The sequence below is a fragment of the Ophidiomyces ophidiicola genome (assembly GCF_022830035.1).
Source record: "Ophidiomyces ophidiicola strain CBS 122913 chromosome Unknown scaffold_1, whole genome shotgun sequence".
Taxonomy (NCBI): domain Eukaryota; kingdom Fungi; phylum Ascomycota; class Eurotiomycetes; order Onygenales; family Onygenaceae; genus Ophidiomyces; species Ophidiomyces ophidiicola.
The window spans coordinates 1,533,123-1,553,009 of record NW_026054641.1 but is presented as its reverse complement, the minus strand read 5'-3'; the positions used below and the strand labels follow the sequence as shown (position 1 = coordinate 1,553,009).

Here is a 19,887-nt window from a genome sequence, read left to right as displayed (position 1 = left end):
GACATATAGCACTCTTTAGAACAATAGCAATCTTAAGACAATCTTCCCGTGGGGTACCCGGCTCAAGCCCGGCGACTTGGCCAGGGAATTTCTTTTTCCAGCCTAATTGCCCTCCATCGCCAGATCGCCCGTCAAGCTTGGGCGGCGTGAAAGCGTAATGTCGCGAAAGGTTCGCCGGGGCGGCGCCCACAGCCAGCCCTAGCGCTGACTCAGCGGTGTTGCTGCAGCAACCAGCCCGCCCGACATCATGGCGGCGCCGGCCAGCCAGCCAGCCAGCAACCACACGCCAGACGCTGCATCCTCACCGCGTTCTCTCTGCATATCTTGTCACCGCTATTTGTACATTTCCCACATCTCTCCCTTGCTGATTTGCTACTCTTGACCCTTCTCGCTGCGAGCAACCACGCAACTGTCCCGTGATAGCGGGGTCAACCCCTACACCACTGCTCTCCCCTGGACAGAGGACCGTGAAAGACACGCACACGCGGTAAGACGGGTGCCGGCAGCATGGCTGCGAACACGCGAACACAACCTCCACTCAGAAAACAGGAGTTTAAATCGCAGATACCGTCGCTCATTCACTCGCGATCTAACAATGAGCTCCACGACCAGCCGCACTCGCCGCAACACTATGGGTTTACAAGCCCACTTCACACCCCTCAGGGCAGCCCCAGCAAAAGCCGTCTCCCTCCCGGAGCAACTGACCTTCCCAGTATTTTCGACAATGCAATGAAACTCAATCCATCATCTCCGCCCAAATCGGTTTTCAATCTCACCAACCTACCTCCAGGAAAAGGGCAGATCAGCGGGGTAGAAGAGTTGGAAACATTTACTGAAAGCGTGATTCATAAAACAACTGCTGCATCCTCCAGCCCTACGCGACGACGAAATCAAGAAAACACGCCGCCAGGTGGTTCACGCGCCGGAAAGGAGCCGGCTGTTGACTCAAACAACCCCGCTGCAGTTTCGCGACATGAAGCTTATCAGAGCAAGGTGCAGCGAGAGCGGAAGAATCCAGCTCAGACGCGAGGCCTGACCACAGAAGAGCTTGAAAAATTACAACTACCAAATGTCCAGCGTATTGCTAACGTCACCCAACTATGTGAGTACTTCTATTTATACTTTCTTGCTGTACCTTGTATTTAATTATGCCTTTTGCTTTGTAGATTTCCTCGATCATTATTTTGACCTCCTAAGCTATGTCCATAATCGACAGACGCGTCAAGCCCAATTTAAAACCGCCTATCCTCCTCCTCCTCTCACCTCACGCGCTGAATACGAATCTGCTTTACAGAAATACCTTGGCAGGGAGCGTGCTCATTTGCGCAAAAGAAGAACGAGGCTTCGCCATGCTGATTTTCAAATTCTCACCCAAGTTGGTCAAGGTGGATACGGCCAAGTCTATCTCGCACAGAAAAAAGATACACGCGAGGTGTGTGCCCTAAAGGTTATGAGCAAGAAGCTTCTGTTTAAGCTAGATGAAGTGAGGCATATATTGACTGAACGGGATATTCTTACTGCTGCGAAGAGTGACTGGCTGGTGAAGTTGTTATACGCTTTTCAAGATGACGAGAAGATATATTTGGCAATGGAATATGTTCCAGGAGGTGACTTTCGCACCCTACTCAACAATGCCGGTGTCCTTCATAATCGTCATGCACGCTTCTATATCTCAGAGATGATTCAGTGTGTTGATTCTCTGCATGCGCTTGGCTATATTCACCGAGATCTCAAGCCGGAAAATTTTCTGATTGACTCCACCGGTCATGTGAAGCTGACTGACTTTGGATTGGCGGCTGGGATGCTCAGTCCCGGAAAGATTGAGTCTATGAGGATCAAGCTAGAGGAAGTTGGTAAGACTTCTGTCCCGTTTGGCCGTCCCATGGGTCAACGCACGGCTGCGGAAAGACGAGAGGGATATCGCACGCTCAGAAAGCGTGAAGTTAACTATGCAAAATCGATTGTTGGATCCCCTGATTATATGGCTCCAGAGGTCCTCAAAGGAGAAGAATATGATTTTACAGTTGACTACTGGAGCTTGGGCTGCATGCTGTTCGAAGCTTTAGCTGGATACCCACCTTTTGCCGGTGCCACTGTTGATGAGACTTGGCAGAATCTTAAACAATGGGAGCAAGTTCTTCAGGAACCCGTATACGACGACCCTGCGTATTTTCTATCAAGACGCACATGGGATTTGATCATCCGACTTGTCGCTGCAAAGGAGCGCCGTTTCAAGAATATTAAAGAGATTCATATGCACGAATACTTCCTAGAAGTTGACTTCAACAAGCTGCGTGATATGCACCCTCCATTTGTTCCCGAACTGGATTCTGAAACAGACGCTGGCTACTTCGATGACTTTGGTAGCGAGGCGGACATGGCAAAGTACAAGGAAGTTCACGACAAACAAAAAGCCCTGGAGGATATGGCAGAAAGAGACGATAAAATGAGTAAGAGCTTGTTTGTTGGATTTACTTTTCGGTAAGTGCTGCCGTGCGACGCTTTCACCGTTCCACAACTAATCCTCGCACATAGGCATCGTAAACCCGCAACGGGAACAGAGGGACGAGCCAATAGTCCTCGAAAAGCGATTCCAACAGATGGCTCTTTTGGTACAATTTTTTAAAGCATCTTGTTTCACCTTTCTTTTTTGCCTTGCACGTTCATCCCTTTCCTCTGTTTTTTGATTCATGCATCGCAGTTTTCAAGCCCTCATTCTGATCCCGAGCCGGTTCTCCCCCCTATCTTCAGAAAACAAAAACAAAAATCTCAAATTTCCGTTTTAATCAGTTTTTGCACTCTGCTTTTTCGTCCAGCCATTGATATGAGTATTTTAATGATTTTCGGTCTACACTGCCCCTATTTAACACGCCCGCCTTTCTTCCTAACTGTGGTTCGTCTATGTTGAGTACCTGTCAGAATTACTACGTGTCTGTGTATACCTCACTATTCCTAAAACCATACATCTTCTGTTTCCTTTTCGTTTGTATTCGAATTGGGGGCATAGCAAAGCTCTCATGGTTCTTCCTTCAATATCTATTTCCCTTCCTCCATACCTGCATTCACCCTGTTTTGTTTCGAATCCCGTAAGGTAGACATTAGCATAATATCATGAAAATCGAATGTATCATAAACTATTTGCAGTGTGAAGTGTGGTCAACAACCTGGTCCAGATCTCGTGACGTCATAGTTGACTAGTTGGTGTTATTGGCAGCTTCACCAGGCGACAAACATTAAGGCTTGCTTTGAGTGACCACATCCATCACACTCGCAACGCCCACCATGTTTCGTTTTGTGAGCTGCCTCCCTCCGATAGCATTTTCAACTTAGCACTAACTAAAGCTCATAGCACAAACCGCTTGACGTTGTAACCCTCTTCCACAAACCCTCCCTCCCCACCTCCCTCCGCGCCCTCGCACTCCTCAAGCAAGCATCCGCCAATGCCGCTGAGACTGCCACAACTGACCAGGCGTCTGACCATACGGCGCAAAATCAGCTCGAGCGCAACCGTCGGGAACAATTTGACCTCACGGTCACCGAGGACCCACCAACGCCAGACCAGTTAAAGCTAATTTTTGACTATATGAGGGCGAATGAGAAAAAGGTGGCTCCAAGTGAGCTGGTGGCCGGGGCAAGAGACAGACTAGATGCACTGAAAAGGCTGAAGGAAGATGGATCTACATTTATTAGGCCGGTGGTAAGACACTCGTTCTATTGCTTTCTAGATATGTTGATGGTGGAAGTTGGCTAAATCCCTATTAACAGGTCGTGGATTGGAATAACGGTAAGGCAGGTATGTGTTGTCAGTCTAGTATGACCCATGTCTCTGCCATTGCTAACACTAGTTCTTCTATTCTTTTTTAAGTCTTGGGCACAAACGAGTCTGAAATATTGAGGCTCCTTCGAGAGGAGCCACAGCATACTCCAGATAACACCCCATGAATTTTGTGTATAGCCGGCATTATATTTTAACCTATCTTCTACTTTCTATGTATAATTGATACTCCATTCTGCAATATCAGCTGGTTTTCGGGTTAGTCAGAAATCCCAAGCTGGTATGGTGTCGACGGATCTCTCTTATCTTATTCATATGTATAAGTGGTATACCGGGTATGAATTGCATTGAATACCCTTTTTCAGAGATTTTTCTCTTAGATGATCATGAAATACATATGGATGACTCTAATTTTAACCAGTATCATACAGATCTAGGTGTCTATTACAATCTACAATATATGATACCCATGTCTTATTTTCTATTCCTTTCTTCTTTTATCCTTTTTTCTTCCCTCTCACTATACCGGTCAGCAAAAAGGTCTATATGCCGCCACAACAGAAGAGTATATTTCACGAATTCTTCCATACAATCGACAAGTCGTTCTCTATTACTACTGGGCTTTAGACGCTGACAATCTGGCTGACCCTCGTCGGGAAAATGTGTATATGCTTTTGGAATTGAAGACTGATTAGGAATTGTGAACATTCGCATCCACCGGCCGAGGAGTCGAAGAGAATTCACGGCATTGAATGACTGGGAACCACCGGACACCTGGGCGATGGCAAGGGTACGACCTTGGGTTGGGCGTATACTTCCGGTCGACAACGGTATCCAGTCGATCTGGTTCTTGAAGACGGCTGTCTGGGATGAATGTCAGAGTACAACATCACTCGAACGGGTAGGAGAATTTGGGGAGTCTTACAAGATTTCCATGTTGTTCTGGAGTTACCCATACATGTCCGTCACTCCACATGCTAAGCTTCCGGAGCTCTTGTACCTTGGGGTGATCGTGGTCAACGTCATTCTTAACAGGCAGTCCCTCTGGATTGAAAACACGAACATCACAGTCTAGCCGAAAAAGGATGCGTGCTGCCTCGAAAGCGACCAGGCGTGAATATGATCTTCAGTATTCTCTCAGTTCCGTTCTATACATCGAAATTGGGGGGTTACCTTTTTCTGAGGCTTCCATATAGCACCAAAATTTTCAACCTTTTTCCTTCCGACGAAATCTCCTTTTCTGCTAGATCCATTACATTATCCAGCTCCAGCTGGCTCACCCAGTCCTGTTCAGATTCCGGTAAAATATACGGTCTGTATACTTCGCGGATTCCTGGGTCATCGTCCCTTTCGGCTATACAAAGAGAGCGTACGCTATTCAACGGTGGAGTTGCAGGTCCATTTGGCTCTAAAATTAATGCCCTATCAGTTGAAAAGCCATTTTCGCGGCTGGGATTATTCGTCATATTGACAACTGGAGTAGAATTTGCCATAGGGCTTATATATCTTGAGAGAATGGTCCTCCTTAGTACCCTGGATGTCGTGCGACCACAGCAAATGCGGAGGATTGGGACCATGAGCAATCGGCTTAGCCCCGTCTCTGAAAGGGCTCCCGGGTTATTCACATATTTATTTGCAGAGTGCCCTTGCCTTCACGACGATTGAACAAGATATTCCATGGGCGGCGATGTCACTGGCTCGTATTGATTGGCTGAACCGGGAGGCCCCTGGAGAAAACCTTATCGTTAACTAGGTTGGACCGGCAGGGATGGGCCAGCCGTGGACAATTGAAGAAACAAAGTTCGCCGTGACTTTGTAGTCAAAGTGTGAGCGTAAATAATGGGGCCTTTGGGCGGATGAAGATAGATTAGCATTCGAAGCCATAGCTAGTTAACTTAATCCGCGCAAGGGTTCAGCGCCTTTCTGAAGGCTGGAGAAGCCCTGGGGCTGGAAGAAGAGTAAATAGCGTTGAGACCGAAGTATCTCGGCTCCAGTACGGAGTCACTAGTTAGTTACTCCGTACTCCGTACTCCGTACTCCGTACAGGGTATTCATCAAACTTCAATAATCCATTTGCAAGCTAATTTTCTGGACTGACGTCCTGGCAATAAAATTACTGCATGGTTTTCAGGCCTACATTTCACCCTGCATTCGCAGCATACCACTGTCGAATATGCCGACCTCCAAGCGTCGAGTCAAAGTTGCATGTCAACTCTGCCATGCAAGAAGGGTAAAATGCGACCGAACAGAAGAAACAGCATGCAGCAACTGTCAGCTTACCGGTCAAGAATGTCTTGCTATTGTGTCGCGACGTGGAAAGTATGTTCTTGACGTCGAGAGCGGGCGATGTGCCTGGCACAGCGAACATTGCCTGCTAATCAACGCATCCCAACCTACACAGATATAAACGTCGCCGCAACGGTTCATCTGACTTGTTTCCAGATCTTGTGTCACTGTCGCAGATCGAGGGTGGCGTAATTCAGAGTATAGGAACAATAGCCCAGCAAGAAGATGTTGAGGCCCATCCAATCTCTGACAGCACACTCACACAAACTTCTCCTATGGCAGATTCGGGGTCTAATGAGGGCGCTTTTTATGGAGATAGCTTTAATCTAAAATATGTGTTCCACGAAATATGTGATCCTTTGAATAAGGCACCAGAATTCCTTTCATTGGAAGAAAGCTTCGGACGTCTGCATTTCGAGCATCTTGATGAAACAAGCAAAGCTCGAGTGAATGAGCGCAGAATGCAAGATATGGCTCGCCTCAAGAGTGAAGGTGTCTTTCAAATGCCGCCAAAAAACGTTGCGGATGAGCTAGTACAGCTGTTCTTCCGGAGCTCTTATCCTTTGTCCGCCCTCCTATTTGACCAGGCGGAATTCTACCTCAAGTATGAATGTGGGCGAATATCACCTCTAATTTTACATGCTATTCACTTCGCCTCACTCGTACACTGTGAGGATGAGACCTATAAGGCAGCTGGTTACTCCAGTCGATTCGAAGCAAGTTCGGCATTCTACCACAGAGCAAAAGCTCTGTATGATGCTAATTATGAATCCGATGCTATTACCAATCTTCAAGCTGTTTGTCTTTTGTCTCAGTGGTGGGGAACGCCAACTGAACAAAAGTATACCTGGCACTGGGTAGGAATTGCTGTCAGCCTTGCCCAATCACTAGAGCTACATCGACTGTGCGTGAATTATCTTGTCTATTTTCCTGGAAGTTTGGCTAACAACTAGAATAGGAGAGCATATACCAACTTACCAACAAAAGAAATAAAATTCAGACGAAAGATATGGTGGGGTATCTATGTGAGATTTCTTTGCGGCTTTATGTTCCTCACCTTAGCTGCTTATAATTGAACTATAGACTGCCGATATTCTTGAAGCCTTGATATTAGGCCAAACTCCGCACATCAACGATGCATATTGCGATGTGCCGCCCCTTAATGAAAGTGACTTTGATTGCAATGACGAAAATGGAATAAATGTTGATGAAAACAGAAATCACACCACAGAGTCGAAGCTGTATCTTGTCCAGTTGGCGAATCTTGCCACAAAAAGTATGCGTTTGGAAGTTCCTACCAAGCCCAAGTAAACATGTATGCACTAACGTCCAATATGGTAGCAAGCAAATGCCTCCTAGCAACATTTGGTAATGGTGCAGACGAATCAACAATAGAGAAATCTCTTGAAATCTTTTGCTCCTGGGAGACATCCCTCCCAAAAGAGCTGCAATATACCTCCTCCATGGTTTCTTTAGAGAATGGCTTTTGGACGGCTTTACTGCACTTAAACTTCCAGTGCGTCAACCTTGATTTCAATTCTAACAATCCTCTAACCCAAACCCATTCCCAAGCAATTGCCAAATACTTTTACGTCGAAATGGGTCTCGTCTTCCTGGCAGGATGTCGGTGGGAACCGTACCATTTGATGCAGCTGTTAAGATCGTTAGAATCCTAGAAGACTTGCTTTCATCCGATGCTTTGTCCTTTTCTCCTTTATTTATGTCCGTATACCCTTAGCAGGTTGGCACAACCGGAGCTAATGTCCCACAGACTTGCACCAATATTTGCCTCATTGTCCGTTCACATCGCAAACATGCAAAGTCCGACTTCGAGAATCAGGGACATTTCAGAACACCGGATACATTTATGCATGCTTGTGCTGCACAAACTTCAAGATCGCTGGCCTCCAATCTCTTGGAATTACAGGCTATTCAAGCACCTACTCCCAATAATAAAAGCCCATATCATCGGGAATCACAATAATCCATTTCAAACTCCCAGGACCACGACTCCTTTTCGGCTTTTAGATTCGCCTCCACTTATACACAACCGGGATATATCTGAAGACATATCCGAAAACAGCTCCGCCAGTGCACATTTAATGCTCAATTCTACTTCCCATTCCATTGACCCAAGGGCCATTATGAGCCCCTCATTTGATAGCCTTTTAGCGAGTCTTGATTTTTGCGCCGGTGTGGATCCTGTATGACGACTTCTTACGACAATTGAAAAATCTCCCCTCTTGTTGTACATCATTTACAAAGTCTCATGGTATATCAACTCTAATAGAGCAGCCTTTTTTTTTTCCTATTTTCGATACCACATTCTTGTCGTTCGAGTATTCCTGATTTTTTTCTGAAGCAGAAACACTCCATATAGCAATGCTTCAGCGGTCGGCGGGCATCCTGGAACATATATATTCACCGGGACGATACGGTCCACGCCTCTTAAGACACTATAGCTATAGTGATAATATCCCCCTCCGTTTGCACAGCTACCCATGCTGATGACCCATTTGGGATCTGGCATTTGATCATACAAGAGCCTGAGCGCCGGAGCCATTTTATTTGTCACTGTTCCCGCCACCAACATCACGTCCGATTGTCGAGGGGATGCACGGAAGATGATGCCTAGTCGGTCCTGATCGTAGCGCGGCATTGACGTGGCCATCATCTCAACGCCGCAGCACGCCAGGCCGAAGCTGAGAGGCCAAAGGGAACCTTGACGGGACCAATTTGCAAGCTTATCAACTGATGTTCTTCACCACAAAGCAAAAAGTTAGCTCATACGTTTAGAACGGTAAGCAGGAGGCATCATTACAAAACATATTCAAGAGATGTTCCCTCGCTCCCATCGCTTTTCTGAGTGTTCAATGCGTATTGACTCCAAGTGGAGGACAGACGTGCCTGAGCTTTATTTCGCTTTGCAAGCCCACCGTATTTATTGTAGAGCAGCGGCAAGAGGCATACTTCGTACAAGGCCGACGATACGGGAACGAGTGCTGTTGATATGGTCCTCATTAGGAAGTATGCTGTCTATATTGAAATTAAAAACACCTTGATAAAATAAAAGGATTTTCTTTGCAGCACAAAATAAAATATAAATCCAACACCTTAATACCGAAAGGGTAGCAATTGGTTCTTAGCACCAATGCTCGTATCCCGTTATATCGCCGTTATGCATTGAGTCGGCGATATGGTGTCAGAAACAACCATACCACCGATATGAACCACAAACGATCAGGAACTGCCATAGGCAACTAATATCCCTTCCCAATCTTTATTTAAACATATCCAGCATATTTTAAGAAGATTTAGAGTCCCCTTCATTTCTAAAACGCCCCTCCCTTAGGTGTATGAAAGTAACAAGTGCCCGATGATACCAATAGGAACAGTGTATACAGACAGTAAACCTAATTATTTTTGGTAATCACTTACAAGGCGTATAGTACAATTAGACTGACAGACAATTCCGCGACAGGCTAGATATTGATTGAGAAGGCGATTTAAGGAGTAGCAAAGCCGAGATATCGAAACTCAACCCCTGGGAGACTACTATGGCACCTTTTGGACGCCAGGTATCATGGAGAGTTTGAAGAAGGGCCGAGAATTTCAAACCAAGCCTACAGTTAACGGCTTTACTCTATCCTCTCCTCATATTCTAGCTTCCAACCTCTTTCTATATACCCTATAGAGATGTATTTTTATGAAAGAGAGTTTTTGGAATTGGACGTCTGGGATTCTCATGAATCACATTTCAGCAGTGGAATAAAGATATATTGAAAGGGTCGGAGTGATTAGAGTAAGCGGCTCTTCTAGATATAGGATAGGATTGGCAAGAAAATATAAGCATTGAATCTCTAGTATTGTAGTTTAATAATTCATCGCAGAATCCGGCGAAGGATGAAAATAAAAATCAAAGTAAATAGGGGGGTATAAAGCCGCTCGCCGCCATCCAGTCACAACCCGGACGACGACACTTTCTCCTCTGCGGGGAGGACGTCCGCGAGATAGTTCTCTAGGTCTTGGATCTCCAGCGGATCGCTGGTGTGGCCCATCCCACTGCAGTTGAACAAGGTTAGCAGCAGCACTGGAGAGGCAAGGAGAGCGGCTTTGGATCACACGTACGAGTATTCACGAAATTTCACATCAACACCCATGTCTTCAAGATGCTTGGCGGAATTCTGGCCGAATTCAAACTTGACGACGGCATCGGCGTCGCCATGGGCCATGAACACGGGGGTCTTCAGATTCGGAAAGCCGTCCGGGACCAACTCCTTAAACTTGTGCGACAAGGGCAGGTAGCACGACAGCGCGAAGATGCCGGCAAGCTTTTCCTTGGAGGTGAGACCGGTGATCAAGGCCATGGCGCCGCCCTGGGAAAAGCCGCCGAGCACGATGCGGCCCGGCTTGATGCCCTTGTCGAGCTCGGCCTGGATGAGCGAGTTGAAGTAGTCGCGCGACTTTAAAATGCCAGGCTCATCCTGCTGGCGGAGGAATTCTTCCTGTGAGGCCTGTGCTCATGGTGAGTATCGGCATACGCAAATTGGGAATGCTGGGGGTACGAACGGTGACGGAGAGCGTGGCGATGTCATACCAGCCAGGCATGCTCATACCAAAGTTCTACGGGTGGGAGTCAGCGAAAGGCGCCTGCCAGCAGCTCGAGGGACGCAGTTGACGTACGACGGTGATGGGGATGGAGGGCGCGTTGGGGAAGATGAACGAGACTTCCTCGAACAGGCCCCGTCGGCGCCAGTTGCTGGCCAGCATCATCCTGCGCGGCGGGGGGTCAGTCCAGCCGACGCTGGGCTGCGATAGAGAGAAAGAGAAAGGCAGCATACCATCCTGCACCGCTACCGGACCCGTCAGCACGCCGGGCATGGCTTGTTGGAGCGGGGGGAGCAACTCACGTATCGCCCAGACCGTGGGCCATAATGACGGTGGCGGTGTGCTTTTTCAGCGCGGGGACTACGAAGGGCGCCGCCATCCTGAACATGAGTCGCCTAGGAGTTGGAGGCGGAGATGCTGCTGTGGGAGTGCTGGAGGGAGAGGATGCTGAGGGTAGTTAATTATATGGGCGACGGATTGATGGCGGAGAGGCGGGCGGGGTTGATCCGAGCCGGCCCGCGCAGGCCGAGAAGAGAAATCACGAGGTGAATTGACGGACGATGCGACAACTAAAACTACATGCAGACAGACAGACAGACAGACAGACAACAGCCACAACGCTACGTGCTTGCAACCTGTCCAGAGCTCATTCCAAATGACTGACTATGACTGACCACAGCTCCCGGCTCGTTCTTCGACCAGCGACGACGACGACGACGACAGCGCTTACAGCAGAGCCAAACCACCGGCCACGACGGCGCCCATCACGCCCCACGCGGCCGTGTCCAGCGACGCCGCGCTCGACGACGACGTGGGCCGGGGCGCGCCGCTGCTGGTGCCGCTGCTGCTGCTGCCACCGCCGGACTGTGCCTGGCCGTTGGGCGTCGACACGTTGGCGTTGCGCTGCGCCGCGGCGCCCGAGAATAGCTGCGCGCTGACGCCGGTGCCATTCTTGCACTTGCCGGCGTCGGGTAGGTTGGCGCGCGACGAGAAGAAGATGTCGGCACACTAGCACGGACGGGTTAGTCGGTTACTCTTCCAGGCGATGGGGGCCGCCCGCGAATTCAAATGCTTACGTTGTACAGGCCGCCTTTGGGGTCGCCGTTGGTCACGACCTGGATGGTCGCGTTCATGTTCTCGATGGGGTCGACGCCGAGCACGTCGCGGTCGAGGCTGATCCCGGGTATACAGAAATCACCCAGACCGACCTGGCGGAAGGTCGGCTTAAGGGTGATGTTGAAGTTGGAGCCGGGGTCGGTGCCCAGTGCCATCAGCACCTGCACGGCCGACTGGTCGTGGCCCATCTGGAGGGCGATGTTGACCGTCGGGCGAACCAGCGAGACGTCGTAGCGCTGGCGCGACGGCGCCTGGCCACCGCATGGGAAGTTGACGAGCTGGTCCTCCGAGAAGCCACGGGGCGGCGGGTCCTTGAGGACGAAGTGCGCGGTGGAGCCGGCCGTGAGCGCGGCGAGGATGAGGGCACAGGAGAGCTGCATGGCGGGCGTGTATGGAACTAGGAAAAGAAGGGCAGTTGGATCGCGGTCGGAGCGGGAAGGACGGAGGCTCAAGAACGACGAGCAGCAGCTCCTTAAGCACAAGAAAAAAAAGAGAGATGCGGGGGGCGGCGCCAGGCGGTGGGCTCGCTGGCACCAGCGGCTGGCTCTGAACTTATTCTTATTAACGCTGCCTGCGATGGGGCCGCGAAGGATGCGGGTATCCGCTCAAAAGGGCGCGGCGGGTGGAGGCGAGGTTGGTGGGTTTGAGCGTGTGTTTTGCTCATTCGGCCTCATCGCCGCAGAAAAGCCTGCTTCGCGCCCGCCATCTGCGATACGATATGCGCTGTGCATGCCAGCCTGGTTGCGCGCAGGCTCGCGTGCGCCCGTCCCGCCGCAACGAAACTTGGGCGGCGCCGGCCCGGCATGGCCCCTCGCCCGGCGCGCGGGGGGTAGCTAATGTGCTCAAACCTGCGCGCTCTAGCCAGATCGGGACAAGCGCGGCAATGAAGCTTTGTTGGCGGTGGCAGAATACGGTACAGTACATGCGGTAATCTCGCTAGCCCCTTGCGGCCAAGCCCTAAACCCTAATCCCGTGCCCCCCGCGCCCAGCGCCCCGTGCCGCCCAACCTCAACCCTAACCCTAACCCTAAGCCCTCGCCCCCGATCAGTGCTCGTCCCAGCGGTGCGCAAACCGCCCGACCGCGACGTCGCCCAGGAACACGCCCGCCAGGATGCACAGGAAGTACCCCACGTTCATCGTCATCACCGCCAGCATCCTGCCCCGCGTTAGCCAGCCCGTCCGTCCTTTCGTGCTTCATAGGGGAGCTTACATGAGGTAGCCAACACCAGCCATCAGCGTCACAAACGCCGCGCGCGGCAGGTCCACGCTAAACCGCCACGGCATCACCGGCGGGCCAGCCGTCCGGGTCACTACCTTGACCTTCTCCTCCACGCCGTTCTCCGACAGCAGCGTCATGATTTTGGCGTCCGGGTCGCTGTACGCCCGCTCCGCCTGCGGTGACTGGCCCGCCACGACCACGAAGCGCCGCTGGCGCGCCTGGTTGAGCCAGCGCTGGTCGAGCGCCGCCTTAACCGCGATCAGCCCGCGCCCGATCATCGCGAGCAGCACTAGGAAGATGCACGTGGCCGCGTACGTGCCGCCGGTCTTGGGCGTCCACGTCGTCGTGAACAGCGGCGTCTGGATGAAGTTCTGGAAGACCATCGCCATGATGGCCGACGACGGGTCGCCGCCGCCGGTGCCGTGCGAGTGGCCGCCCGCCGCGGGCTGGGGCGCTGCCGACTCGGGCATCGCGCCGTGACTGTGCGACATGGTGGAGGCGTGTAGAGAATAACAGTTGCAACAACGATGGTGTCTCGCGAGGAGTCAACGCAGATGCTCACGGGGGAGGAGGGAGGAGACTGAGGACCCCGGGTCGAAGCGGAGTAGATGTGATATATAATAAGTCTTTGAAGGGCTCCCGGCCGAGCTGAGACAGGTCTGTGGCAGCCAAGATATTTGTTCGTCTCACGCCGCACAGAATGCGCTCATGTTCACGACACGTCAATGCCGTTTCCCTGCGAGCAGGTATTTATTCTTCTTGTTCGGTGTCGTTGCGCGGGAGGTGGCGCTGGACTGGGACAGCGGTGGTTGTCGCCGGCTAGGATAGCTGCCCAGGGGGGCGTGCTGGCTGCTATATATACAGCGAGTACGGCGGCGTACCAAAAATACCCTCCGGCTCAACGCAAACCCGGGCTCGGCGCCTCTCCGCCGCCGCCGCGGCCGCCAAGCGGCGCCTCGTCGGCAGCGCGTTAGTAATATTCTGCTCAGGCGCTGCTGTGCGAGCAACTCCGCGATCTCAACCACCGCCAGCCAGCCGACCGGCGGGTATCGGTTGTGCTGCTATAATAGCAAGACGTTGGCTGTGCTTCTGCTGCTCGCCGCCCCCTCCTCCCCGCCTGCCCGATCCTGCCAGATACGCCCCAGATGCCGTGACTCTCTACTCTGCACCTGTCCGTGATACCCCCAGAGCCATGGAGCGCCGCCACGACCACGGCGGCGGCGACGTCGCTGTCGCGGGCGTGCCCGGGAACCCGCAGCTGCAGCGCTTATACTATGCCATCGTGGGCGCTGTTGTTGCCGCCGCCGCTCTGGCGAATCTCATGAACAAGATCATTGCTGCGCAACGGTGTGTGGAGACTGAGCCCGTTGTACCGTATAACTAGCGATACGTACGCTGACAATGCATGGACTAGATTCTCCGACCGTACCGCAACCCCCTCGAAGCCCAAGTCGCTCTTCTTCAAAACCTATGCCACGCTTACGGCCACCGCCAGAGAATTCATCTATGCCATTCCAGCCGGCGTGGTGCTGGGGAAAGTCAGGCTCAGCCTCCCGCCGCTGGGCGGACTGGCCATGGTACTGGCCAACCTCGCCGTGGTGATGGTGCTTTGCTTCTACAAGCTGAACACTCTAGATCAATGGAGCTGGGAAACGATCGGCTACCGGACTGGTTCCGTGGCACTAGCCCAGATGCCGCTGATTTTTCTCCTCGCTGCGAAGACCAATATCATCGCCTTCTTTGCCGGTTCCAGCTATGAACGCCTGAACTGGCTGCATCGGTGGACTGCCAGGACACTATGGCTCACCACCACCATTCACATGTGCTTCTGGTTCCGCAGCTGGGGCAGATATAACTACATTCTGGTCAAGCTGAAGTCGGACGCCATCAGCCAGAGAGGACTAGTGGCGTGGTGCATTCTATCGCTTATCGTCATTCTGTCAATAGCTCCCCTGCGCCGCTGGAACTATGAGATATTCGTCGTCTCACATATCCTTACCTTCCTCGGCTTTCTCGTGGCCGTTTGGTATCATTCTCCGCCCGGCCTCAGGATGTGGGTATGGATTCCGATTGCCCTAGTGGTATTCGATCGCGTAATGAGAGTCGTCTTCATGGCCATTGCAAACCTTCCTCTGTTCTCTCGCCGCCAACAAGAGGCACCTACCGGCCCAAGGGCGAAGGTGGGGAACAGTGCTACCTTTACTCCATTGCCCGGAGGCGTTACGCGAATCACGATTCAAGATCCGATCGTTTCGTGGAAACCTGGACAACACGTCTTTCTCTCCTGCCATTCTCTCTTACCACTTCAAAGCCACCCGTTTACGATTGCTTCTATCCCGTCCGATAAAAGGATGGAATTCATAGTGCGTGCCGAAAAAGGAGCTACGAAAAAGATGTTCTCCTATGCGTCCAATAATAGTGTTGCTAAAACCGTGACGATCGATGGTCCATATGGAAGGATACGCCCGTTACGACAATTCGATAGCGTCGTGTTTATTGCTGGGGGCATGGGAGCCACCTTTACCATGCCCCTAGTACGTGATATCGTCGAAGGATGGAAAACTGAAATCCGCGACTCAAAAACATCTGAATCCAAAGCTCTTTCCCGTTCGAACTTTGCGTTAACAAAACGAATCCGGTTTGTCTGGGTTATCCGGGCGTATGCGCAGCTGGAGTGGTTTACGGATCAACTGCAAGAATTAATCCGGGATTTTGACGACTGCGCCGACATCAATCCTATGTTCGGTGAAACAAGGAGCCTTGAGATCAGTGTATATGTTACGTGTGACGCCAACTTATACCCTGAGGCGATCCGCCCTGGATCCTCGTCATCCATCGGATCAGCGCTCGACCAGGATGCGACACTGACCTCACGGGAAAAACAAGCTATTCTTGAAACAATCCCACTGACCCCGATTATCATCCCGGACAAAAGCATCCCGTCGCCATTTGAGCGCGAGTGCAGCTGTACCGTCAAAATCACTAACGAAGCAAACCCCCCCGCCCCATGTACCTGCGCCGGGCCGAGCGGCGAACGCGCTTCATCACCCATATCCGCGTCCACAACGGACACCAAGGCCACCAGCTCGTCGGGCGCCCCGATCTTCTCCCCGACACGCGAGTCGAGGACGTCAGTCGTCACTCAGCGAGTTCCTTTATTATCGGGCCGCCCGGACGTGCGGGCCATCATCCTCGCCGTTTTGGAACGCGCCGAGGGCGAAAGTGGCGTGGTTGTGTGTGGCCCGCCGGGGCTGAATGCGGACGCGAGGCGTAGCGTGGTGTCTCTGAGTGACGAGCGTGCGGTGCATAAAGGAACCGGTGCCCAGGGGATCTATCTGCATGTTGAGGAGTTCAAGAAGTTCTAGGATCGGCGGTTTGGTTTCTGGAAGACGGCGTTTTTTCCTTTTTTCGGTGCGTTTTTTTTTCTTCTTTTGGGCTGGAGTCGTACTGAATTTGACTGAAGAGCCATTGTCTGATGCCCGTTATGAGTACATCTTGGGTTTGAGTCTTGTTCCATACTGGGTAATATTTACATGATGCACATCCGTACATATGCGTGTGTTTGTGTGAATTCATCATTTTTCGTAGGCTCTTATGCAGTCATAGACTATGAAGGGCCACTCTCCATAATCTGGCTTATTTGCAGCATGTCTCATCCTTGATATCTGGTCTCCTGTCACTTCTGTTTAAGTCTCAAACTGTAGCATGTCCAGGGGGTCAAGACCCCTTATTAAGCTTTTCACCAAATTCTCCTATTAGATCATGCTCTCTAGGGAAATCCTCCCAAAATCTAGGATGTAACTGGTATATCTAACCATGGCAAGAATCAACAGAAATCAGAACTAGATGCACAAGGTCACACTAAGACTGATTTTTCCCAATTCCCAGCAGTCAATGACCTTGTCTTCTAGAGAAAATCCCACGCCACCCAGAGAAAGATGCTTCTCTGTCGGTAAAATATCTTTGGGGATAGTGGGATTTGAACCCGCGACCTTCTTTCTCAGGTGGTTGCCGCCCAACAACAGACCATGCCAGAATGATTCCTGCAGACATTTACCAACACGCCATACACTCTCCCCTTCCGTACATATATTTGACATCTGACTTGACTTCCGCTAGATAGTAACTAAACCGCGATATGCGATGGAGCCGACTCATAGGAGCCGTGCCATACAACACCCTTCATACCATTTATCATATGGATTGAACATGTTATAAAAGTTCGCGGGCAGAAGTAACTACAGTACTCCGTAATGGAGTTCCTATTGTGTCATGTGACTGCGCTCTCACGTTGGCCCCACTATCATTAGGCAACCGCGTTGAACCTTATTTAAATCCGCGTCAGACATCAACATGAGTACACAATACTCTATACAAAATAAAGACATCCACTTAGCAAGACTTAACTTAAGCACTCCGACAAGATGGATGATCTAGAGGAACTAAGGAGGCAGCTTCAGGAAGAAAGGCAACTTCGACAGGCTGCAGAGACGCTAGCGTCCGAGGAACGACGGGGGCGAGAGGCCGCAGAGACTCGAGCGTTCGAGGAACGACGGGGGCGAGAGGCCGCAGAGACTCGAGCGTTCGAGGAACGACGGGGGCGAGAGGCCGCAGAGACTCGAGCGTCCGAGGAACGACGGGGGCGAGAGGCTGCGGAGGCTGTTTCCGCCCCGACAGATTTGCGTACATATATCTGGAACTGCCATGACTTATCATTAGCGATCGACGTTGTTACTGAACCCACCGAGACTACAAAAGGAGAGACAGCAAAGGCAACCCGACGCTACTATCCTTCACAAATCATTCCTTGGAAGGGGTTCACACGCCAGCAGTCTTCAATTTGGGAAGTGTTTTATAAACACTCTTCATTCATGTCAACAAAACAATTTGCCAACTCCAATCAGATGGATTATATTCGAGGGATAATTAAACCAATCACGGCGGAGATGGACCTTCGCTATTATGAGCGTGATACTGTGGAGAACCATGTACAGTCAGTGGTGGAGAAGGTCTACGAGGACAATGTCTTGAGGCAGGAATTCCAGATGGTGGGGCCTGTGACATTTGAAAGCCATACCAATCTTGGAGTGTCAAATCAGCGGCCAACCTTGGAAGATAAAATGCAAGAACTGTCCCTTGGATCCAACCAAACTGCTGGCAAAATCAGAAAAGGCAAGGACATTGCCAGAGAGGATACACCACTTGTTGGCCAGGCGGATAGGTTCTGTGTGTATAGGCGAGGAGCAGAAGGAAATATCCCAGCAATTGCCATTGAATACAAGGCACCACATAAACTCACCTGTGATGAGATCATCACTGGACTTTCTGGGGAGATTCAGCCAGCTAGAGATGTGATCGGCAAGGAGGAAAATACTTCTGAATTTTATTCAATGCGTCTAGTCACTGTTGTGATCACCCAGCTCTTCTCATACATGATTGGCAAGAACCTGCAATATGGCTATGTGTGTACGGGGGAGGCTTTTATTTTTCTTCACATTCCAGAGGATCCCTCTATCGCTGAATATGCCTTGTGCGTCCCAAATCAGAATGTCCAGGCAGGATGTGAAGAAGATCTTGAGAGTACTGCAGTCGCACGAGTAGTTTCATTTACCCTACAGGCACTCGCCAGCACATCTCCATCTCAGAAATGGCGCAACACCTCGAAAGAACTTGGAATTTGGCCCGTTGAGTACGAACAGATCCTTGAGCAGACCCCGCGTGAAAAACGACTGAAAGGTCGCAAAGCTCTCTCCCCAATTTACCGTGGCAGGAAGCCTGACGTCCCTCCGTTCCGGATGACACTACGTTCATGCCGGCCAACGGAAAATCGGCCAAATAGATCTCCAACTCCACCGCCTCCGGATTCCCCTTCTCCCGCATCAAGAGCTCGCGGAAGGGGTTCCGCCAGCCTGCCGACTCAAACCCGAGGTGCAAACTCCAACCGTCGTGGGGGCCGAGGCCGCGGCGGACGTGGTGGTGCCAAACAAAGTACAAGTTCTACGATTAACATACGAGATCGCCCATACTGTTCTCAGAAATGCCTTCTTGGTTTAAGGGATGGAAGCTATCGCGACCCACTGTGCCCAAATTTCAAGGACCATTGTGGAAAACCCATTCCCTCTCGCGATTTTCGAAAACTTGTCCGAACGCAGCTTGCCATTGATCTCGGCAATGATGCTGACTGCTACCCACTCCACAGGTCTGGAAGTTATGGCACCCTTTTCAAAATACGCCTCTCTTCCCATGGGTTCACATTTGTAGCCAAGGGAGCGTGTTATGAGAATTGGAAGCTCTTACTGCATGAACAAAAGGTGTATCAGAAGCTGCGTAACATTCAGGGTGATCATGTCCCAGTATGTTTGGGTGCCATAACATTGGATAAAAAGTGTCCATACTACTTTCAGGAAGGTATATATACTCACATGATCCTTCTAAGCTGGGCAGGGGCGCCCATTACTAGAAGACTCACAGCCGAGCCACAGATGCACATGATGATTCGGCGCTCCCTTCAGGCAATTCACAATCAAGGTGTTCTTCATGGGGATGCTGAACCGCGGAATATTTTGTGGAATGACCAGTGTCATCGCCCGATGATAGTTGATTTCGGACGATCATCCTTCAAGGAGCCTCTGGGCACAATCAGCCCAAATACCATGCGCAAGAACCCCAAAGACCCGAAGAACAAAGATCCTTTTATTTTAGAACAGCAAACCATGCAACATGGCCTTGAGAGTGTTGGTATACTAGAGAATGAGATTCGGCTGCCAAGACACTATCAAGATTGGGTACTAGGAGTATGAGAGCAGCTATATCATTCAGACGACGAATACCATATATATATCACCACAGCCAAATGAATAGCTTTATAGCTGAGCTGAAAAAT

General features: G+C 50.9%; 9 protein-coding genes across 9 annotated transcripts; 5 read left to right on the top strand and 4 right to left on the bottom strand.

Annotated features, from left to right (window-relative positions):
• Positions 1–507: 507 nt before the first annotated feature.
• Positions 508–2,626, top strand: DBF2 (serine/threonine-protein kinase dbf2; the record flags this gene model as incomplete). Its single annotated transcript, XM_049249637.1, has 3 exons — positions 508–1,102; positions 1,167–2,481; positions 2,536–2,626. The coding sequence occupies 3 exons, from the start codon at positions 508–510 to the stop codon at positions 2,624–2,626; spliced, it is 2,001 nt and encodes a 666-aa protein (XP_049111831.1).
• Positions 2,627–3,282: 656 nt separating this feature from the next.
• LOZ57_000537 (uncharacterized protein) lies at positions 3,283–3,942 on the top strand (the record flags this gene model as incomplete). Its single annotated transcript, XM_049249636.1, has 4 exons — positions 3,283–3,294; positions 3,350–3,697; positions 3,766–3,793; positions 3,866–3,942. 4 exons carry the CDS (start codon positions 3,283–3,285, stop codon positions 3,940–3,942), a joined length of 465 nt encoding a protein of 154 aa, XP_049111830.1.
• A 350-nt stretch (positions 3,943–4,292) lies between these two features.
• LOZ57_000536 (uncharacterized protein) lies at positions 4,293–5,241 on the bottom strand (the record flags this gene model as incomplete). Its single annotated transcript, XM_049249635.1, has 4 exons — positions 4,293–4,295; positions 4,352–4,639; positions 4,701–4,899; positions 4,949–5,241. 4 exons carry the CDS (start codon positions 5,239–5,241, stop codon positions 4,293–4,295), a joined length of 783 nt encoding a protein of 260 aa, XP_049111829.1.
• Positions 5,242–5,948: 707 nt separating this feature from the next.
• On the top strand, positions 5,949–7,737 carry LOZ57_000535 (uncharacterized protein; the record flags this gene model as incomplete). Its single annotated transcript, XM_049249634.1, has 5 exons — positions 5,949–6,094; positions 6,177–6,965; positions 7,020–7,086; positions 7,145–7,337; positions 7,403–7,737. The coding sequence occupies 5 exons, from the start codon at positions 5,949–5,951 to the stop codon at positions 7,735–7,737; spliced, it is 1,530 nt and encodes a 509-aa protein (XP_049111828.1).
• Positions 7,738–10,020: 2,283 nt separating this feature from the next.
• On the bottom strand, positions 10,021–11,048 carry LOZ57_000534 (uncharacterized protein; the record flags this gene model as incomplete). Its single annotated transcript, XM_049249633.1, has 6 exons — positions 10,021–10,123; positions 10,190–10,575; positions 10,631–10,684; positions 10,745–10,835; positions 10,903–10,914; positions 10,972–11,048. The coding sequence occupies 6 exons, from the start codon at positions 11,046–11,048 to the stop codon at positions 10,021–10,023; spliced, it is 723 nt and encodes a 240-aa protein (XP_049111827.1).
• Positions 11,049–11,395: 347 nt separating this feature from the next.
• Positions 11,396–12,165, bottom strand: LOZ57_000533 (uncharacterized protein; the record flags this gene model as incomplete). The annotated part of the gene is made up of 2 exons (XM_049249632.1): positions 11,396–11,677; positions 11,746–12,165. 2 exons carry the CDS (start codon positions 12,163–12,165, stop codon positions 11,396–11,398), a joined length of 702 nt encoding a protein of 233 aa, XP_049111826.1.
• An 826-nt stretch (positions 12,166–12,991) lies between these two features.
• LOZ57_000532 (uncharacterized protein) lies at positions 12,992–13,495 on the bottom strand (the record flags this gene model as incomplete). The annotated part of the gene is made up of 1 exon (XM_049249631.1): positions 12,992–13,495. The coding sequence occupies one exon, from the start codon at positions 13,493–13,495 to the stop codon at positions 12,992–12,994; it is 504 nt and encodes a 167-aa protein (XP_049111825.1).
• Positions 13,496–14,196: 701 nt separating this feature from the next.
• FRP1 (ferric-chelate reductase Frp1) lies at positions 14,197–16,369 on the top strand (the record flags this gene model as incomplete). Its single annotated transcript, XM_049249630.1, has 2 exons — positions 14,197–14,351; positions 14,419–16,369. 2 exons carry the CDS (start codon positions 14,197–14,199, stop codon positions 16,367–16,369), a joined length of 2,106 nt encoding a protein of 701 aa, XP_049111824.1.
• Positions 16,370–17,428: 1,059 nt separating this feature from the next.
• Positions 17,429–19,804, top strand: LOZ57_000530 (uncharacterized protein; the record flags this gene model as incomplete). Its single annotated transcript, XM_049249629.1, has 1 exon — positions 17,429–19,804. One exon carries the CDS (start codon positions 17,429–17,431, stop codon positions 19,802–19,804), a length of 2,376 nt encoding a protein of 791 aa, XP_049111823.1.
• Between the last annotated feature and the right edge of the window lie 83 nt (positions 19,805–19,887).